General features: G+C 46.4%; 1 protein-coding gene across 4 annotated transcripts in view; it reads right to left on the bottom strand.

Annotated features, from left to right (window-relative positions):
* Positions 1 to 106: 106 nt before the first annotated feature.
* Positions 107 to 12,782, bottom strand: part of rapgef4a (Rap guanine nucleotide exchange factor 4a) — a 33,380-nt gene continuing 20,704 nt past the window's right edge. For all 4 annotated transcript variants that reach the window (XM_048239384.1, XM_048239385.1, XM_048239386.1 and 1 more), the window contains 23 exons: positions 12,392 to 12,513; positions 11,608 to 11,791; positions 11,073 to 11,157; positions 10,911 to 10,971; positions 10,619 to 10,695; positions 9,971 to 10,117; positions 8,297 to 8,406; positions 6,806 to 6,891; positions 6,562 to 6,640; positions 6,040 to 6,190; positions 5,805 to 5,893; positions 5,686 to 5,716; positions 5,371 to 5,449; positions 5,127 to 5,273; positions 3,947 to 4,044; positions 3,485 to 3,610; positions 3,162 to 3,340; positions 2,648 to 2,738; positions 2,444 to 2,494; positions 1,985 to 2,072; positions 1,734 to 1,798; positions 1,461 to 1,515; positions 107 to 1,194 (listed from right to left, as the gene is read on the bottom strand). In XM_048239384.1, the coding sequence (XP_048095341.1) occupies positions 1,067 to 1,194; positions 1,461 to 1,515; positions 1,734 to 1,798; positions 1,985 to 2,072; positions 2,444 to 2,494; positions 2,648 to 2,738; positions 3,162 to 3,340; positions 3,485 to 3,610; positions 3,947 to 4,044; positions 5,127 to 5,273; positions 5,371 to 5,449; positions 5,686 to 5,716; positions 5,805 to 5,893; positions 6,040 to 6,190; positions 6,562 to 6,640; positions 6,806 to 6,891; positions 8,297 to 8,406; positions 9,971 to 10,117; positions 10,619 to 10,695; positions 10,911 to 10,971; positions 11,073 to 11,157; positions 11,608 to 11,791; positions 12,392 to 12,513 (2,329 nt within the window). In that variant the 3' untranslated portion in view covers positions 107 to 1,066. The remainder of the gene's footprint in view (positions 1,195 to 1,460; positions 1,516 to 1,733; positions 1,799 to 1,984; positions 2,073 to 2,443; positions 2,495 to 2,647; positions 2,739 to 3,161; positions 3,341 to 3,484; positions 3,611 to 3,946; positions 4,045 to 5,126; positions 5,274 to 5,370; positions 5,450 to 5,685; positions 5,717 to 5,804; positions 5,894 to 6,039; positions 6,191 to 6,561; positions 6,641 to 6,805; positions 6,892 to 8,296; positions 8,407 to 9,970; positions 10,118 to 10,618; positions 10,696 to 10,910; positions 10,972 to 11,072; positions 11,158 to 11,607; positions 11,792 to 12,391; positions 12,514 to 12,782) is intronic.

Here is a 12,782-nt window from a genome sequence, read left to right as displayed (position 1 = left end):
AGAACTATATTCAAAATGTCAACCAAAACAGTGACAACATCACGTGACAGCTGAAGGTCTATTCAGTTGTAACAAAGTTTTAACAAAATTGTCCCCACAGGTCAAATGTCCGTAAATACTTTTAATAGGTTTACATTATTTACAGAATAGCCTAGGCTACATCTTGGTAAAAAGTTTGCAGACAGTTTTCCACAGATTTTTAAAATGTGCTCATATTTAATCTGTCTGATATTAAACTCATTACATGCAGAGGTCAAAATAAATAAATAAACATATTGTTTAAAAATGTGTGAGAAAACAACCACAAAATTAAAGTACTTACAAATATAACACCATTTACAAAACACATATAAGAGAGTTAAAAGGAAGGCTTAACACACCAAAAAAGATTGTACAGGAGCTAGAGCTCATCAGAGAATCAGTAAAGGTGAACAAGAGTTCACCTATGAAAGCCTGACAGCATTTTCACCAGCATCAGATCTGAAGGCCTCGGTAATCTGTGGAAGACGTTCTGCCAAGATTACCGAGGTTACGCTTTGCTGCCCCCACACTTACAGTAGATCGGACCAAACCCTGAGACTATAAAGTGTGCTCATATCTGATGCCAGTGGGCCACACAAACAGGAAACATCCACTCTCACAACTCTTTTTAACCAAAGCAGGGTCTGCCCGGGTGCCGTGCAAGAAGCAAGACTAGTTCAGCAAGTTTCATTACTCTTAAAAATGAAACAGTAGTGTTCATGGTGAATGTTTCACCACAGGAATGGAAAAACAATACATCAATATAAACAAACAGCCAAAATATGTCTTCATAATGACTTATAAAATATCATTAGCTTCTGCTAGCAAATCACATAGAGCTGATGCAATATGGCTGTCACCAGAATCACCCATGGTGACGCAAATGGGTCCCTTGAGAGCGGAAGAAGAAGAGGATGCTTGTCATGTGGCGTGTATACAGCCTGTTGTTTCTTATTGTTGTTGTTCTTATTGTTGTTGTTGTTGTTGTTTTGGCAGTAGAGGTGAAGCAGCATGGGTACAATGCTGGACGTAAGGCGGCCGCGCCTCAGGTCCTCCGGGGCTCCAGCTTATGGGAGAGTTGTGAGAGAGTCCTCTGGTTGTCGATCACGTTCAGCTGGTGCACGTAGCCCCGCACATCCTGGTGGTTCTTGTTGACCTGAGATGCGTCCAGACCTGAGGGGATGGAGGATGGAGAACACTGAAGGAGTGGAGTGCTGCTGGAATTGCACTGAAGACATTTGCATACCCCAAAATATACACATGAGCAGAAAATATAACTGATTTATCCCACAATGAAACTCAAAGTGTTTAAAAGTGTGCCAAACCCCATAAGAGTTCAATGTGCTCTTGGATTAAAAATGACTGTTTTTCTATTCAGGGCTTTTGTTCATTACCTTGGCCTTGAAAACAAAATTGGGCTGTGAGCTTTGGTCACTTACTGAATGGTTGGCTCCGGCAGTACCTCACTATCCGCACTGTGTTTGCAATCATGCGCTGGAACAAACACACAAATACATTATAAAATCACATCCTGTTAGAAAAAAGCACTTATAAAAAAGCACTTAAAATGCAACCTATTTTACTTGTGCTGCACTTTTCATACAGAAAATCATAGTGTGTTCCCACTGAAATTGTTTAAAAAGAAAAAGCCAACCAAAGTGAAACGGTTCATCAGCGTCAAACTAAATTCATCATGATCTTAAACGACTCACCATTTTCTCAAAATTAACCAAACTGTCAGTGTAAGTCTTGTTCCCTTCATGGGTGAATGTCATATCTGTTGGGAGGCAAAAAAACATGACACGTATTGCTTTCACCGTGCAGTTCTTGCCTTACAAACTAAGACTGATCATGCCGGACACCTGGGGCGAAATATGGTCGGTCCATTACAAATAGCCCCTGATGGACAGCCCCATGGGTGGTACGTGCGAGCCTGTTGTGCTTACGAGCCCACTGGCCTCACCTTTGATCAGGAGAGGCATGAAGGGGATGATGGGAGGGTCCAGCTTGGCCATGGTGAGGCGATAAGCTCGGTGGTTCCTGGACGGGTCCTGGTGGGAAAGAAAGGGGAAAAGAAGTCATCATGGGAGTGATACCCCGCTGGGGCCTCTCGCGCTCACTGGTTAGACACATCACACTGACAACTAAATGAGGCACAATTAGTCTCCATGAATACATCAATCACCCTTAATTACAGGGCTCTCCGGGAAGAATGTGCTGATTCAGAGCTTGCGTTATAAAGAGGGGTCCATTAATATGTGAGTGCGTTTCTGTGCCACGGTGGTCGGCGAATTGAGCCTATAGAAGCCGAGCACGTCCAAGGGCCCGTTCCCCACAATCTATTTAGAGTTCCCAGCTCTCGGCGCAAAACTAATGGAATTCACAACAATAGGAATGGAAATGAAACCTTCACTAGACTTACCATTAAGTTCTCAAACTCCCCATATAACTTCTTGAATTTGCTTGGCAGTTTCTGGCAACATGAAAAGCATTTAGGTGAGACATTACTGCGAGTCGGGAGTGATCTTCTGGCAACATGAAAAGCATTCAGGTGAGACATTACTGCGAGTCGGGAGTGATCTTCAACAGGTGGTGTCAGGAGGTGACGGGAGCCTGCGGTACCTACCTCCCACGTGTGACTGAGGCGGCTCACCGCTGGGTTACTCATGCCCATGATGATGGCAAAGAAGGAGTTGAGGTTCCGGTACTCCTTGCAGCTGAAAGAGTGAAGCACACTGGTCACATGACTGTTCATCAGCCATACGGGCCTAACGAGGTCCTCGCTAATGATCTCATCTCATGCACTGGATGTAGGCCTCTGTCAGATGTGTTCACTAATGAACCAGCCATTGAGAAACAATACATGATACTGTGAAACAGCTTTAGTGGACTTTTATTTGCAAGGCATGGATAAATGTTGGCATACAAATCCTGACATTTTTAGACGTCTGTTTTTGTCAGATGACATTACATCTGTAGGAAATCCAGTTCTGACCCAGTAATTTACAAAACTATACATCATGTTTCATAATGAATACCCATCCAAAATGTGACTTTCTGTGTAGTGCAAAAATGATCGACATTGGAAAAAAACACATCAACTACAGGAGGAAATGGAACAGAAGCACAGCACTACTCACTGAGCAGCGATCTTAATGAACTTCTTGAGGAGCTGCACCCGCTTGCTGAGCTGTGCACACAGACACATCTCCGTAATAACCCAGAGCTGGATCTCATTGAACCTCCGCAGAAACAGGTCCAGGTTGGCCGTGGTCTTCTTGAAGTGCTGCCTTCCCAACGTGTGGTACACCAGCTCAAGCTGCAATGTCCATTTTATGCATGCAGTCACTTAATTCAGTAAGGTAACACAACTGTGACAAGTAAAATACATGCATATAGGAATGAGCTACTAGTGGATGACAGACTACAAGTGGAGAGTGGTGAAAGTGAGCTAGTGCTGCACCTCATGCACACAGTTGAAGAGCTCCCAGTCACAGAGGGTCATCTGGTAGGCCAGGTCCTTGGAGCTCATCAACTCAAATGTTGGTAAGGAGCCAGTGGAAGGACCTTCCTGTTCTGGCAGAGGTGTCTTTAGGTAACACACGCAGAGAGGGAGAGAGAGAGAGAGACGAGAAAAATATAGAGAGAATATTTACAGATAATCTCCTCTTCAGTGTATTTATTAACAGAGCATGTAGTTTAAAAGATGATATTTCTAAAAATAAAATGTAATTCTACACATTTACTGTTACTAGGGGCGCACACTGGAATAAATATTGAAGGTTGGGTGGTTTGAAGCCTTTGTTCCATTCTCCATTTAGGTGCAGGCTATTTTATTTGCTAATGCGTTAGATCCGTTGAGTAAATGTCAGCTAATGTATTTTTTTTGTTCCTTCCCCAGTGCCCCTTCGGGTAGCCTACGCACCAATGAATCGAGCTGGTCCCGAGGGCACGCAAACAGACGTCCATTAACGCTGAGCGCGGAGAAGACTGACACATCACTGGGCTTCAGCACAACCTTATCTGTCCAAATAAATTACAGATCAAAGACAGAAACAGACTCAACTATTATGTTCAGGGTTAAAACACCATTAAAGCTATCTATATCAATTGTTGTAATAAATCCTGACTCAGGAAACATAGAAAGCCTAACAGTGCATTTAAACAGTTCATTTGTAGTGCTCTAATGTTGAACGTATAAACAGTGGGATAGCACAGTTTGGTCATTCCTGAAAAATGAGGTCAACTCAGATGATGAAAGCTGGTTGCCATAACACATTTGTTGACATTGGACCCAGTGATCCCTCATGTTAGATCACCAGTATACTGTATGCATGTTAAAAGAGATGCATTAAAGCCATGCATTAGCTAGACATGTGGACATTCATTTTCATCTGATGGCAAAATAGCTCTGCGAAGATAAGCTTCAGAACACTTGTCATGAAAAACCACGATGATGTGCCACAAAACACACACAGAGACATAGAGCGCGCGCACACACACACACACACACACACACACACACACACACACACAGATGGACAAAGCACAGCAAAGATAAGCATCAGAACACTTGTCATGAAAAACCATGATGAAGTGCCACAAAACACACAGAGATGTAGATATGTGCGCGCACACACACACACACACACTCACGCTCGCGCACGCACACACACACACCCTCTTAAGGGCATGATACTGTTACAGTAAGGGCTTGCATAGTCTCTGCTGTTGGTGGGGGCAGTACAGTGAAGGGGTCACAGGCAGGCCTTTGTGAGGTAGATGAATGAGCTCTGGCACCAGTAAGCGCAACGCTGCTAGTAGCAGCCAGTGGCGAGAGCCTGTAGAATTTTATAAGTTGCAGCAAGTACAGCAATGTTGTGCTGTGATCCTCTCCTCACAGCCATCATGGGGTCAAGTCCCCAACTTCAGCATACACCGGTAATTAAAACAGATGGGACCAGGGTCAGTGGCCAGGTCAGTCCCAAGCTGATGACCGCAGCACCATCCAGGGCCATCTTTAAATAGACGCATCCTTCCCGGAAAGCTCTCGGCGCTGTGTCTGTGCGTTTGATTAGTGGGAGGGTGGCGGTGCCCGTTCTCACCTCCGGCCGAACTCAGGCTGACCAGCAGAAGGTCCTCCGCTGACCCCAGCTTGTCAGCCACGGCGCTGATGACCTCCCTGACCGAGGCGGACACCGAGACCCGGATGGTGGTGTAGGTGTGGTCAATGCAGTAGACTTTGAACAAGACTGCAGACGGTAAAGCAAGCAGGTGCATTAGTGGGGTGCAGTTTGGCCACAACTGTGGTGAAGTTCACATGAATAAAACTGGACTGTGAAAGCGTACTCTCATCATTGCTCTTGATGGGCTGCCTCTTCTGGTGTTTCTCGTCGCCCATGCTGAACTGTCTCAGGAGGACCTTGTGCTGAGAAAACAAACTTTCATTACACAACTGAAATGGTTTGGCAAAGATAACAATATCAATCCTCAGCAGCCAATGCAGATAAAAACTCTTGCAACTGGCATCTTGAATCAATAGTACGCCCTTTATACAAAATATTTACTTTCTCAAGAACTAAACGAGTTCCTATCTGTCTGTATTTCCTCAACATGTTTTACAGAGACAGTTTATTAGGCTCATGCCTGTGAGGTTTTACTAACCTTCTTTTGTGATGATCTGGAGTCATCTGAACTGAAAACACAATTGATATTTGTAAGAACTGAGTAACATGGAGGGGAGTTGTTAATACAAAAAGCCATAACCAGATCTGTCTACCTACTTGTTTTTGACCATCTTCTCCAGCACAGGGAGCTGTTCATGAAGTGCAGGGAAGAGCCTGCCATCATCCGACACAGCTATATACAGCTCCTGCATGGAAAGAGAAAGGGAGAGAGAAACAAGAGAGAGAGAGAGAAAAGAGAGAGAGAGAGAGAGAGAGAGAGAGAACATGAGAATAACCACAGAGGGCAACACTCCCTTGTTGCACTCTAACCCAAATGACAATGACCTCTGACCTCCAGGAAGGCCAGGGAGGCCTCCTCTTCCTGGAGCTGGTCGGCGTGGAAGGTGGCCCACTGTAGGGCGAGGCGGACCACACGGCGCTTGTTGTTGAGGGCGAAGTCCAGCTTCTCTTGCTCGGAGCCCTGGGAGGCCTGGGCATGGTAGGTGCCAGGCAGTCAAGGTGATAATAACTAATGCCAGTGGGTGGGAGGATGCCTTGTGGGTGAGATCTGCGCACACCAGCTGGTGTGAATGGAGGAGCAGCAGCACGCACTACAGACACACTAATGTCCCATTACACCCAGACCTAAGTCTACATGTCGGTAGGCAATAGGATGCACCAATTCACTGAAAAGGGGCCAAACAAGTATTCTAGTGTTGAAGGAGCTATTAGGGAGAAATTCAGAGATTCAGATTCAGAGATTGACTTGTCACACACACACAGTTAGAACAGTATACAACTAGTAGTGAAATGTAAACCTGGTTAACTCCATGACTGTGCAAAATGAGATAAGAAGAGAGTACTGAAAGGATATTGGGCCATGAGCAGGGGACAGAGCTGACCGTTGGGAAGGAAGACAGAGTGCATGAGGACAAAGTCGTCCAGGGCTGGGTCTGTGAGGACAGGAAAGACAGGGAGATAGATGGACACAAAGACAAAGCAGTTACTAAAGCTGGTCCTGGCCCTTATTTCAAGTATATACTTTGTGAACTGTTGCTAATTTTCAGCCCTCACCTGAGGACAGAAACAAACCCACCCGTTTGAATCTTTATTTATACCTGTCTCAGTGAATTGTGAGTCTAGCCTCATAGTCTCCAGGAAGTGCTCCAGGATCTTCTCAGGTGTGCCTGCCATAACAGTGTATCTGCAATGAAGTGGAATGGGCATTTTGAGATTTCAAACACCACCAGCGTGTGTCTTTCCATAGTCTCCAGAAGTACCTGATGTTGTTTGTTATTATGATGTGCTTGGAGAGAGCCTAGCTGTGATCAGAGAAACATGTCTTAGAGTCCAATTAAAGAATTCCTTTCAACTGCTCTGGTTTATAAACCCTATTGCAACTGCAGTCATCTGCCAAGGGATAAGAGAGAAACAAAAATGAGAACCTTATGCCGGATAAAAGAGCAGAAATATTTTGTCACGCTCCCACTTCCAAACCCCGTGTGGCTGTGCTGTTTTGATCCTGTTACATTAAAAGCCAAAAGCATGTGGGACATAATGCCATTTAAACAGACCCCATGAGTCCCTGTGAATTCATTAATGACCGTGTCTGCTGGATAATGCCATGTCAGTGGCTCCATTAGGCAGGCGGGCGCGCTACTCCCAGCAGCAGCAGATCAGTGGGCCAGCGTTGAGGTGGCACTCTGATTACCAGCCAGCCAGCAGCCTAACGAGACAGACGGGGGCGCGTTAGGTGACCAGACGCAAGTTGGGCTCCTCCAGCGGGAAGGAGCAGCCCTTGACACGCCGGCCCCTCTTGCCACCTCGCCTGCCACGCCGCGGCTGATTAGAGGGCGACCCTGACCGAGTGGATGTACCCCCTGAAGGGCCTGCCCCCTCCCCGGGAGCCCGTCTGTCATTAGCGCTAATGCGCCTCTCGCCATCACTGCAGCTCCGCTGGTCGGCCATCAGCCGCCTCCATTAAGCCTGAGTTCAGGCCACACACACGGCGGGCTCCGACAGCCAGGGTCCAGGGGCTTCCTGTCCACCGTCTGAGCCACTGGAGTGTTCCGACACTCTCGCACATGTACGCTTGCCCCCGCAATAATAGCCACACAAATGGAGAGTCCAACGAGAACTCTCTAGAAAAGAAAATCAAATTATATATTACAGTAGAGAAGAGACCACACCTGGATATTGCCCCCCCCCCTCCCCTCAATCCTCTCTGGCTCTGTGTACAGATGCAGGTGCTTCCTGTATCTGATGTGCCCCACGTCTCCTGCTGCCCCCGTTCACCTCTGTCTCCATCATATGCCATACCTGGACCATTAACAGGTCAAGGAGTTTTTCTACATCCATCAGAGGCCAGATGCCTTCCATAAACCCTGAGCCTACTGTAACCACTTGATTCTCAAGGTAAACATTGGAAAATTGCTCATTTAAATTAAATGAATTTAAATGTATGAATTTGTGAGTGTGTGTGTGTGTGTGTGTGTGTGTGTGTGTATGTGTGTGCACATGCATGAGTGAATTAATTGTCTCTGTGTGTGTGTGTGTGTGTGTGTGTGTGTGGTGTGTGTGTGTGTGTGTGTGTGTGTGTGCCTTCGTACTTGTGGTGGGATGAGAAGGCTCCATGGCTAGAGGTGCGGCCAATGGCCTTCTCCAGCACCAACACATCCTGCTCATGCTCCTTCAGACGAACTGTGTTAGCTTCTACATCCTGAGAGAGTATAGACACACACACACACACACACACACACACACACACACACACACACACACAGTAGAATAGCTATTGTACTATTGTACTATTGTACAGCAGACAATAACAGTCATACAGAACAGTCATAGACCATATGCACTGAAAAAACCTGAGGACTTTTTTTTTATTTTATGATTTATTCTAAAGATCTACATTTATAGGCTTATACTAACAATATAATTATATGATAGTGATTATATAATTGTCACAAATAATTATAGTTATTAATAGTAGTAGTAATAGTAGTAGTAGCAGCAATAAAGCAAGGGAACCACTTTACAGAGATAAATAAAACAAATGGCAAAAGGGTATAGTAGCAGTACAGCAAGACACATGTGGTGCTTAAACCCAGAAAATCTTTTGTCATGCGGTATCAAAACATCACCAGCACACAACTCCTCCATCGGCAGATTGGGAGAAAGAGAAAGAGAGATGGAGGGAGAGAGAGAGAGAGAGAGAGAGAGAGAGAGAGAGAGAGAGAGAGAGAGAGAGAGAGAGAGAGAGAGAGAGAGAGAGAGAGAGAGAGAGAGAGCACTGTGATTACACGAGAGTGCACCGTAAGCATACTGGATTAGTCACCTTCTAAACAGTGGTGGAGAGCGAGTAAAAGAGTGAGAGTGTGCGGGGGTCAGCATTCTGACTGTTGCCGGGCGGCCGGGGGGTGGGTCAGCGCCAAGTGCAGATTTAGAGAGGATAAGGAGGACTCAGTGAGCCTCACACACACAGGGGGCAGCCCTCTGACCGGCCCCACCCTCCTCCGCCTCGCAACCCAGACATCCCCAGCACACTACCCCAGGCACTGTGCACTACAACCAGTACAGAGAGAGGATTGTGCTGTTCTTTTTACTTTATGTATTTAACAATCTTTTCAACTGTGACGAATGTCCTTTTTCCTAGGAGGCATTGTATAGTAGTGGGCTGACAACTGTGCAATTCTACGTCATGGCCAGAAGAGGGAGATCAACACCAATCACAGAGCAGTCATTCCTGAAGATGCACTAAATAAAAGCATTCACCTAAAATATTCAACAGAAAATCTCACTTTGAGTAACACATACTGGCACATATTTGAGTATCACATGCTGACACATCTTTGAAAGCACCACATAAGTTCATTTAGCCTTTACTGTGTCATGGGCCAATGGAGTACGTCCCCAAAACTAATCTTATTCATTGTATGCTCTGTGTACAACATACTGCAGTTTAAATAGACCATAATGATCCATGTCTCAGTTTAGAGATTTAGCACATTGAAACAGGCATTAAACACATTACAAATCTGTACTTAATTGTCAAAATAATTTTATAACTGGAAACTGGACACAGATCCACTCCAAAGTGCTGTGTGGGGTTTGCCTCTGCCCTGGCAATCCTGCATGCTTGAGCTATTGTGTGGGGCAGATCAAGTGGGATTTTCCTGAGCTCACGGAATCAAGTTGGTAGGATTACGCAGGTTGACAGCCAGGAGGTGGAGGACCTCCCAGAGCAACAACAACAATAACACTGCTAAACATCCACTCACCCTCAGGATCCGGTTGAAATCCTCCTTGTCCACACGCAAGAAGTGGCAGTTGTCCTCGCGCAGGACAATGGAGGCCGCCCTGGGCGCATCGTTCACCAGAGCGAGCTTCCCGAAATCATCGCCCTCGTGCAGAGTGCACACAACGCCCTGCGTGAGACACAGCATGGCACGGGCTGATGAGGGCCAGGCTCCCACTGCCCACAAGAGGCACAGCATGGGCACACGACATACACTGCACATGAATCCATTATGCAGTAATGATCCATGTAGAGACTTCATACTGCTACTACTACTGCTTTCTAAATATATCTGTAGGGAATTAGCACAAGAAATAGCAAACCTAGTCTAGTATTGAGGGGAACAATATCTTGGAGAAAAATGGCTGTGTCACTGACAATCACATATCAGAAAATTGTTAAGAAGGGTTCCACAAAAAAGGTCTTTGCCAAGAGCTAATTTGCTGCAATGAGAATGAACTGCAATTAGCACCCGATGAACACCTAGTAGTTGGCAAACTGTGCCTAATAAATTACTGGGGAGCACTGAGCAGTGTGCAGATATCTGATCAGTTCCTGCTGTTTTCATTCAAAACCATTAGGAATGGATGGAATAGGGGGGGTGATCATTAGAAAACCTGGAAAGTCTCACCTTCCCATAGATGACAACATTTACAGAACCCTTCAGGATGATGTACCAGGAAGTGCCTTCTTCACCTTGATTAAACACTGGAAGACAGAGAACACCAGGTCAATCACTACAATGCATTATACTTCAGTTTTTGTGAGGTTTGGTAGAACACTGATAATTGTCAGAATGTTATAACCCAGCTGACCATGTAATCCTTTGCTTCTATACACTTCTCCTGGTCTAACAGCACACCACAGTATTATCATGATGTCAACTGTCAAACTAATGTGGCTAATTTGCAGGATCTACTTACGCACAGTTCCAGCCTTAGCATGAGACTCAAAGATGAGCACACCGGCCAATTCCCTTTTGACCTGTAGGAAACGGAGGACCACAGGGGAGAGGATCGTTACACGGGACGAGACAGGACTTATGGCTATGGATGCGCAGCGTCCGTAACAGAAGCCGCACTCACGGTGGTGGAGAGGTGAGATAAGGCCTTGATGTGCAGCAGCTCCTCATAAATGATCTCCAAATCATCCGCTGTCCTCTGGCCCGGCCTGCAAGGGAGGAAGTGAGCGGCAATTTCAACAGGATGATACTGTATCTAATCAATTGGCGGTTTGGAAGGAGGAAAGGAACATTCAATGGCGAGCAGGATAGAGAGAAAGAGAGAGAGAGAGAGAGAGAGAGAGAAAGAGAGAGAGAGAGAGAGAAGGAGGGGGAGTGGATGTGACTAGTTATGTCCATTGACAGAGGACTCCAGAATGCTGCCATACAAACAGTAATATGCACTAGCTTTTTAATATGAAACAACATTGCAAGTACTCCAGGCGATTTGTATTAGCATGTGGTCTGGGAGAGGGGATGTGTGTGTGTGTGTGTGTGTGTGTATGTGTGTGTGTGTGTGTGTGTGTGTGTGCGTGAGTGTGTGTGTGTGTGTGTGTGTGTGTGTGTGTGTGTGTGTGTGTGTTTGTGTGTGTGCATGCGTGTGTGTGCGGGGCCCTTACGGCTTGCGGAGGATCATGCGCATGTGGGCGTCGGGGCCCATCTGGGACAGCAGCAGCAGTGTGTCCTGCAGCTCGTCCTCGCTCTCCTTCATCTCCTCCTCGCTCGGCGGCACGGCGCCGTCCTGCTCGTCGTCCAGGAAACGGTAAAACAGGTACTTGTCCTGGAAGTTCAGCTCCTGGTCCACTGCAGCATAAATCAACAGAGAGGGAGAGGTGTCTGACACACTTTTGTGTTTTAAAAAAGACACACCTCTGCACCCCCGACCCCCCCCACACCCCCACTTCCCGAGAGAGACACCATTTGGAACAGTCTCTGACAGTCTGCGCCAGTATGACACAGAGCCAACTGACAAGCAGTCCACTGGTGTAGGGGAAGCAGGATTTGAGCAGGAACAGGATTTCAGATTTAAGTGTTTTCACCTGCAAATGAAGTACCTGGGGACTGAGGACTGAGCTGACAGGCTTTGGTAGCAAATGACTGTAAACCTTGTGAACAATGTGCCCATGTGTTCTACTAGTGAGGTTAGGCCAATCAGAGCTACAGTCCAGAGAAGAGTTTGTAAGGTGAGTGTGGTGAGGCACATCAGTGTATCTGTGTTTATTCCTGGGAGCTCAGGATGAACTAATGCTATGACAGTATTAACATTGTATGCAAATGTGGATGTTTGTTGGAGTGCTGGGGTGACTGTGCAAAGTACATCTGTGTCCTTTGTGTGTATGAATTTGGGAGTATATGGATTACTTCCGGTGTGTGTGTGTGTGTGTGTGTGTGTGTGTGTGTTACCGTGGTTGAGGACCCCCTCCTCCAGCAGCACCTGCCACATGCCCACTGCTTGGACACGGGAATGCACACAGGAGCTCTGCTGAATCTGCCAGTCCACCAGCTCTGTGCCCACACAGCACTGCCTATGGGCACATACACACACACACACACACACACACACACCACAGACACACACACACACACATCGCAGACACACACACACACACACACACACACACACACACACACACACACACAGACACGCACGCACACCGCAGACACAGACAATGGTGAAGATAGATTGAGCAGCACTGTATGTACACACACACAGCCGGGCAGAAGCAGCATTTTCTCTCAGTGGCATGCGACATGGTAACTCACACTACACATCACATGTGATTACTGTGCTCAT

Source organism: Alosa alosa, chromosome 3 (genome assembly GCF_017589495.1).
Source record: "Alosa alosa isolate M-15738 ecotype Scorff River chromosome 3, AALO_Geno_1.1, whole genome shotgun sequence".
Taxonomy (NCBI): Eukaryota; Metazoa; Chordata; class Actinopteri; order Clupeiformes; family Clupeidae; genus Alosa; species Alosa alosa.
The sequence above is the reverse complement of the archived record's forward strand: the minus strand, read 5'-3'. Positions and strand labels throughout refer to the sequence as shown.